Genomic DNA, 8,776 nt, shown 5'->3' on the forward strand with positions numbered 1-8,776 from the left:
ATATGAGCATGGTTTTAACACATCTAATAAACCCCCTCTTTTCTGGTTCAGTTAATTTTTTTTTTTTTTTCAGTTCAGTGAGCATGCTTGGGATGCAAACTACATTACAATAAGCTGTTTTTGCACTCTTTTCATACATTTTTAAACTAGATACATTTACATTTTGAAATACACATTTATGGAATAGCCTACTGAATTTCCTAATATGTACATCTGATGTTATTTGTTCTCTTTAAATACTGAAAATAAAAGTGTATTGCAACCATCTTTGCTCTACCATTTGAACTACAGACATACATTAGTTAACTTGCTATAAATGTACACTTAACCATTTATATTTCAGAAACTGTGTAAATGTAATTTGCTGTCTCTAAATAATACATCTATATATTCTCCATACATCATTAAGACTGATCACTGACTATACCATATCAGATGACCAGGACATTCAAGAAGAGTGTCTAAATATTATATTATATTAATATAACTGCATTATAGTAGTATTACAATTTAAGTAGCATCAACAATTATTCCTGGAGTAAAAGCATACAGATCTCTCTGTCTAACCAGCTCCCTCTGCTGGCATTTCATTGATTTATTTTAAAATAAACTACATGCAATTAGATTTCATACCTAATAATATTTTCAAATAATGATGGCATTTATGAAATTATCTGACTAACTCAAAAGGCTTTCCTTCTACCCACAAAAAATAAGATTTTTTAAACAACTAAATATATTCTATGTAAATAAATGAGATAAAAGAGCTTGTGAAATAACCAAACACACAATTTATTAATTGATTTTATGTTTATTTTTACTAACAAAAATGAACAATAAATGGTAATTGGCTGTTATTGTGCAAGCATCTAAACAAGACAAAGCTACTGAAAGGCAAATTCATAGTTATCAATCACTTATATACAGAATCACTTCCATACTAGTAAGAAACCACAGCAGGTCACAAAGCATCATAGTCATCCTCATCTTCATGCTTCCTCTTAAGAGAGGATGAGTCACTAGAGGAGTTCTGGGACACCATATTGGTAGTAATGAGGATGTTCTTGGAGCCAATGAGAGAGGGGTTGATGAGGACGTTTTGAACTGTGGGAGTAGTAGGAGTAGCTGTGAAAACAAATTAAATCATACATTTTGTTATGTTACTGCTATAATTCATTGCATGATCTTAAATTTGCCATGTTTTATTTCTCTAAGCTCAATCAATAGCTTAACTTAAGCTGCTCACTGATTCGGCAGAAAATGTTCCATATGGTCCTCAATATAAAAGATAAAAAAAGAGCATACAAGAAGAACTACTTATTCTAAGAAAAATAAAATAAACTTACCTGATTTGACAGAGGCAGCCTGTGAGGAGGGAATCTGAACTGTAAAGCGCTGGCCGGTCAGTGACACTGGCGTCCCCACTTTAGTTCCCACAGTCTGCACTGATGGCGTACCTGCAGTAAATACAATGATCCTTTAAACTCAGGTTTAGATTTTGCACTTGTTCAGCAAGAGATAATTGTGTGCATGCAAATTCTTGAAATGCTTAAAATCTTTGAGTATACTTAAGTATTTAGAATAACTGACCAAGAGTTGGAGTGCTTGGCCTACTGGACACTGCCCCCACACTTAACCGTGGCACTGTTATCCTGCCCGCAGACGAAGACACCTAACATTCAAATCAAAACCATATCAGACTGAACATTCTGCCATACATTTTAATTTCCATCTGTTTGTTTAATATAGTTAAGTGCAATTAATATATTAAACAAACTTAATATAGTTAAGTGCAACTAAAACAACAACAACAACAACAAAAAATATATTATTTGAAATAAATATTAGCTGAAATTAAAGATTAACTTGATGTATTAAACAACTGAAATATAAATACATAAAATAAATACACAGACATCAGCAAATAAATAAAGTGACAAAATTCAACTGATATTTAACATGAAAATAAAAATATTAATACACTATATTAGCATCTCAAGGATACTAAAATAACATGTTTCTATACCACAAAATGTCAAGGAAAATAATAAAACACCACATGTGTATTTATAAGGAATATATATTTGTTATGCCAAGATTTATATTTTATCAGGAAAAGAAACTATTACACACAATTTAACATGCGTGCGCACACACACACACACACACACACACATATACATATATATATATATATACATACATATACATACATATACATATAACATACATATATATACATACATATATATACATATACATATAACATACATATATATACATATATATAGGGTAAACATACCTATTAAGCTCACCAAAATCTACATTGAGGCATGTTTAGTGCACATGATATTGGTTTCAGTATAAAAAGTTATATTAATATACCCTTTAAGCACACCAATGTTCTAACTAACCCCCTGATGTCACATGTGCCACGTTTCCACCAATATTACCCGGAGCATTTGTACCAGGAACTTTTCGCCCCCAGACCTGTTGCTTTCTGTGTTTCCACCGCGGTGTAAAGTACCGGGAATAGGCAAATAGACTGGTGACATAGGTCTGCGTGCGTTTCTCAATACAAAGTATGCTGATTTTGGACGTGCCTCCTCGGTAGTTCAGACTTTGCGCATTATGCTGTGTTCACACCAAACGTGAATAGAGCATCAATTTCGCGTCTAGTTTGCCGCTTGAACATTTTGAGATTGTTCTCTTCATTCGTACGTGAAATTAAATTCACAACATACGCAAATTATGTCATGGGGGGGGCTTCTGCCAGCTGAGTTCACGCAGCATTTTCAACCACAATTTTTATTCTGATAATTTTCAAAATCTTACTGTTATCGTGTCATGACATGTAGTTTTAAAAGTATTTCAGGAGAGAATGTAGTTGTTCTAAACTCAAATATGTGGTTTATTTATAAAGACAGCGTCTATTTAAAAAATGTGTTTCGCTGATTTCGGAGATGAGCTCCATGCGATCAGCGGGAGCTCAGAGCTCATGTATCCGCCGAGAGCAGCCTCACCTTGGCTTGATCTTCTGACATTTTCCGCTCTGATGTCTCTTTAGTGGTTCAAGATAAAATATAATTAGTTTGGGGTAAAACAAAACGTTTCTTATCTTTAATATATTAATATGTTTTATGTATATATATATATATATATATATATATATATATTCCTGTCTCTATAGAGATATGAACTCCGATCCGGTTGACTGCTCACTTACAACATCAGTCGTTCCTCCATGTTGAATGAGTGACTCCTAAGCAGGCTCCTGATTGGTTAACGAGGCATGAATTGAATTCACGTGAAATGCTTAAATGCACAAAAAGCACCATGCGCTAAACGAGTGTATCGCGTGAAACGCTCAGTTCACGGATTAATTTGCATCATTGAGTCGAATTTGTGTCTTCCGCGCCGCGCTAAATGCCCCATTCGCGCCACGAGACCTCCAGACACGCATAAATGCACCTTTGAATTGACTTAACGTTGAAATCATTCGCGCCTGATGCCCTATTCTCGTTTGGTGTGAACACAGCATTAGACTCGGGAGTGTGATGTCCGCGACGACGCGAATCCGGTAAATCTGCAAACAGCAGCGTACTTGATAACTTCAGTCAGCTGACCTTGGCTACTGCAATTTTCTACCTCACCAGCAGGGACTTTCTGAGGGGCATTTTTTTTTACCCGGAACTTTATTTAGTTCCTGGTTCCTGCAGTGGAAACACACCAAGTACCAAGCCAAAGTCCCTAGTTCCTGGGTAAAGTTCCTGCGGTGGAAACGTTGTTTTTCTTACCTTTCGTCATACATTAATGACATTATTTTCATTTTTGGCTGGACTAACCCTTTAATAGTTTATCTCCACAACAAAGCCTCTAAAGTTGAGGCTATGCATTTAGGCTATAAAACATCAATCCAAAAAACAAATTAATTTAAGGTAAAACTGATACCTACAGTACCTCTCTCATTCACTAAGAATCCAATATTCAAATATCCGTTTCCATATTTGTAACATCTGGATTCTAAAATATTATTTATTATAGGTTAGGCTTTGTACTTTCATTGATGTAAAACATCATCCTGGTCCAGGCACTGGTCACGTTGAACCCAACCAATTTTGTACAACAGAGCAATGCAACCTTTTGTTTCTTTAACTGCATTTTATTTTGATAATGTGTGCGCGTGTGAGGCTCCAGCGCGATGGTCATACTGGTTGATTATACAGATAGATATATATATATATACACAGATATATACACAGATATATATATATATATATATATATATATATATATATATATATATATATATATATATATATATATATATATTAGTGCTGTCAAAATTAGCGCGTTAACGCATTCGATTAATTTGAAATATTTAACGCGTTAAAATAAAATAACGCAATTAACGCGGTTGCAGTTTTTTTTATTTCCAGTTGTGGCCTGTGTGTGTTCAACGTGCAAAGAAATATGGATAAGACCAAGGAAGGACTTTTAGACGGAAAGTTTCAGTATAAAACTCTGCCGGATGACTGTAACAGTGCGTAAATCAGACCTTTCTGTAACGCTAACGTTAATAAGCTTAAACGAAAATAAAGAAATAATTGTGTAGCGGAGTATTTTTTGTACACAGTGCCGCGAACTGTCAATCACTCCTGTGCGCGTGCATCACTGTCCTCCTCAGCTGCAGCAACTTGCGCTCTCTCTCTTCATCAAGCTTTAAAACAAAAAGGGGACAAAAAGATCATATTGTCTTTGTGCATAGTCTATAGATTCATTAGATAAATGAATATCTAAATTTGTGCCTTGCCGTCTACGGTATTTTTTTAGAACTTAGAAAAAAGATGCTGCAGCCAATGAACAGCCAGCGGGGGCTGCAGGACGACTCAACCTCCGCAGACAGTTTTTAATGTTTATCAGACAACAAATACTCAAGATTTTGCTTTAGTATAACTCACAACGAGTTTCACACACATTCTCCGGCCACGTTGAGTTGTTGACACTTAACAGTGGGAAAAGCGACACATGCGCTATTCACTTGTATAACTTAAGGGTGAATGGGTAATGTAGTTTCTGCTCTGGGTGGGATGAATTAGGAAGCTTGCATTGTGAAGGGCGCTCTGAAAATCGGCAGTGCAGGTAAAAGATTAAAACCTCTATTAAAGCAGATGTCCAAATGAGCGTACCGGTACGCTACAAGCACGTTCTGGGCGCACGGAGAGGTGGTGGTACGCTCAAGAGCTATATTTGGAAGTGGCGGTACTGAGTACCTGTGCATACCGGCCCACTTAAAGCACTGGCAATGACTATACTTTGGAATTTTTTTGCAGTCCACTTAGAATTCAACATGGAAATCATTTTTGTTTTTTATTGGCATTGATTGTTTTGAAATTCAAATGGTACTTACATGCCTGTGTTTTTATTTCTGTAATAAATATGGCTTTCAAGCCAACAGTTAATTTGGAGGATATTGATGGTTTATTGCAGGTATGTTGTTTACATGAGAAAATCTGTGTTACAAGTTAAACAAAAATTCCAATAAACAATCATATTTTTAATTTAAATAGTTGCTTTGATTGAGTTTACATTAATTATGTACATTTTACATTTACATATCCAAAAAGTTTCAGTCTTTTAATTGCGATTAATCGCGATTAATCGCGATTAATTTTAAATAATTGTGCGATTAATTAGTTAATTTTTTTTAATCGATTGACAGCACTAATATATATATATATATATATATATATATATATATATATATATATATTAGGGGTGTGCAAGGATAGTCGAACATTCAAATATTCGTTCTGCTCTAATTATTCGATAAATTAGAAATTATATTCAAATTTCGCAGAAAAAAAATATTCACAATAAAACCTCATTTTCTGTGAATCTCCACAGCATATTTGAAGATGTATGCAGGCAAAAAAATAAAAATAAATAATGAATAAGGGGCCGTTCACATTTTGCGCCTAAAAACGCATGGAAAATGCTAGGCGCGCCGCTTTCTCCTTATACAGCTATGATCAGCTGTTCCTTCATCTTGGCTGAGCTTTCAACATTGTTACAGGAAAGGATGAAGCTGAATGTTTAGTTCTTGTCACATGACCTGTGGTGCGCTGGAAAAAAAACGGGCGCGTTTCACTGCGTGCGCATCGTGACCGCGTCGCTTCCATTATGACCGTGCACCTACATTGGAAATAACGAACTTGAGTGCAAAAAAGACGCGATATGTGAAGCCATTTTTATGCAACGCAATGATGGCTGCACGCGTTTCAAGATGATTACTGAAATGATCTCAGCAGGTCCTTTAATGACAGCAATGAAATGCAGTGGAAAGGTTTTTTTGGGATTAAGTTAATTTTCATGGCAAAGAAGGACTATGCAATTCATCTGATCACTCTTCATAACATTCTGGAGTATATGCAAATTGCTATTATAAAAACTTTAGCAGCAACTTTTCCAATTTCCAATATTTATGTAATTCTAAAAAATTTTGGCCACGACTGTATATTATACACACACGTGTGTATATGTCAATGGTCTATAGTCAGTAGTATATTTTACTCCATCTGAGAAGTGCTTACACATAAGATTCATATACTACTGACTATAGATCATTGACCTTTTTGCTCAAAGTTCGCAAATGTGACCACACTTTAGCCTGTAAATCACAAATGACTGGAAGAGTCATGTGAACTCAATGTTAAAAATACATCACAAGACCTTGTTATCAGGTATCACTAGTTCAGTTAATCCAAATTTTAGAACCAAACTACAACATCATATCACATATTATTCTAAATAATACCTTTTTCTGCAAGGACTTCAGTCTGTAGTTTGGTGTGGTGAGACAGTAGCGGTCTGGTGGAAGACGTGGGCCTGTGTATGGTTTGATCAAGGGCAAAGGAGTTTGGTTCTTCTGTCTTGCAATATCCAACAGAAACTGAAACCATGGACCAACCACCACTATTAATTATCAGAAGTCACAAATGTGCTATGCATAAAAAAAATAAAAGTCAACAAGAACAACTTACATCTCGTGGTGGAGGAGATGTGAATGACTGATCCACTCGACACTGGATTGCTAACCTTACATCATCTGCATCCACATTGGACTTCTTGGCATGGGTGGAATAAATTTTTGCATCTTCAATAATAGTTGTCACGTATCCTGAAGAAGAAAAAAAACTACAACATCAGACAGTGATTGTTAAAATGTTATTGGACGACTTACTAGAACAGAACTAAGACAGAGATAGTTTGTTAAAGCATTTTACAATATGTTGGAGGTCTTAAGTCATCCTGACTCACTGTATGTAAACTCCAGCATTTGATTGATCACTCTGGGCTCGTACTCCGTGATCCCCATGTCCTTAAGAATCTGCATCATAACCTTTTAAGATAATAAAATAAAGTAAAAACTGCACAATGAACATATCATGCATATTATATTAGCTGCATAACGTTACCTGTATTTATATATATATCATCAAACATCTTAGCTTGCCTTACTATTTAACGCATTAATCGTAAATACACCCACAACCTTTTTATCCATGAAACACAGTAAATAATAACATATTTTATTAAAATATCACGAATAATAAAAAAAAAGTATTACAGTGGACCAGTTAGCCTTGTAACGTGTGCGTGCACAAAGAAGAATAAGAAAAGTAAAATACACAGTCGCATTTTAAATGGGCTGTTTTAATCGTTATGGTTTAAAAACAACAAATATTGCACAACGCGAAAATTAAACCGTTTCCAAAGAATTATTTACCTGTGCATCTTTAGGCACCGTTTTCGGAGACGCCATTTTCAAAAGAACTCAAATTCTCCTCCCATTATACGCAGGTTGTGTTTCTAAAGTCAGTGAGCTGCCTACATAGACAGCATTTTGGCAAACTTAAAAGGAAGAATCCTTGCGTGGCAGAGACAAGCAGCCAATCACAGAGGAATAATCAGATATTCAGCAAACTGTCACGCGCCAAGTGAATCGAGCAGCCAATCAGCAGCGGCTTAGAGGTTAAGCGCGTACTTGTAGTCATATGACGTCTGAATCATTTCTGCGAATCGTTTCTTTCGAATAGTTTAATTCAGATAGCAAAAACTGCATAAAGGAATTCCTCGTATTAATTCCGTTGCTTTACAGGGCGACACATTACGTTTCGTTATCAAGCATTTATTGAAATGTTACTTGTCCATGTTCAGTTTCTTACAACCACGTTTCCACTGTTACAAATAATTAGCATTTATATTAAACAATATTCAAATTAATTTCCATATTAAACGACATGCTATTTAGGAAACTAACCTCTCTTAAATTAAGTTGTAAACATAGACAGTACGTTTTACTCTTGACACTTCTGCGATTCGCTGGAACCGATTCACACTGATCCGTCAACGAATCTTCAACGCTATTTGAGACACAACCACTGACCACAGTGAAGTCACATCCTCCTCTATATAAACAAAAAACACACATTAGTTTATTCCATCTAGCCACACACTACAGTTCCTCATTGACCTAATACAGAACATTTTTTAGCCCATTTACTGTAGATTTGATTCTCCGTGTAACGTTAAACTAGGAAACATGGCTTCGACGTTGTCTAGATCAGCTGTGTTTAGTGGTGTTGAAAGCTAAGCTTCTTTCTCCTGGTGAAAAACGTTCAACATCACTTAAAATTTAATTTTTTTGAACGTGTCCTCAGTTCGATGTGACTTCGCTGCTAATGTATTTACGCGTCAAGTAGTCTTCAATTTT

At 35.4% G+C, this 8,776-nt stretch overlaps 1 protein-coding gene across 2 annotated transcripts; it reads right to left on the minus strand.

Moving 5' to 3' along the window:
* Positions 1–799: 799 nt before the first annotated feature.
* LOC113038349 (transcription initiation factor TFIID subunit 9-like) lies at positions 800–7,950 on the minus strand. Of its 2 annotated transcripts, none has more exons than XM_026195680.1 (7): positions 7,790–7,950; positions 7,321–7,402; positions 7,044–7,180; positions 6,818–6,952; positions 1,591–1,672; positions 1,347–1,457; positions 800–1,104 (listed from the first exon to the last, which is right to left on the minus strand). In XM_026195680.1, exons 1-7 carry the CDS (start codon positions 7,823–7,825, stop codon positions 962–964), a joined length of 726 nt encoding a protein of 241 aa, XP_026051465.1. In that variant the 5' UTR covers positions 7,826–7,950; the 3' UTR covers positions 800–961. The 2 variants fall into 2 exon arrangements, with proteins under 2 accessions (XP_026051465.1, XP_026051464.1); XM_026195679.1 differs by having other exon boundaries at positions 800–1,125.
* Between the last annotated feature and the right edge of the window lie 826 nt (positions 7,951–8,776).

This window comes from Carassius auratus, chromosome 21 (genome assembly GCF_003368295.1).
Source record: "Carassius auratus strain Wakin chromosome 21, ASM336829v1, whole genome shotgun sequence".
NCBI lineage: Eukaryota > Metazoa > Chordata > Actinopteri > Cypriniformes > Cyprinidae > Carassius > Carassius auratus.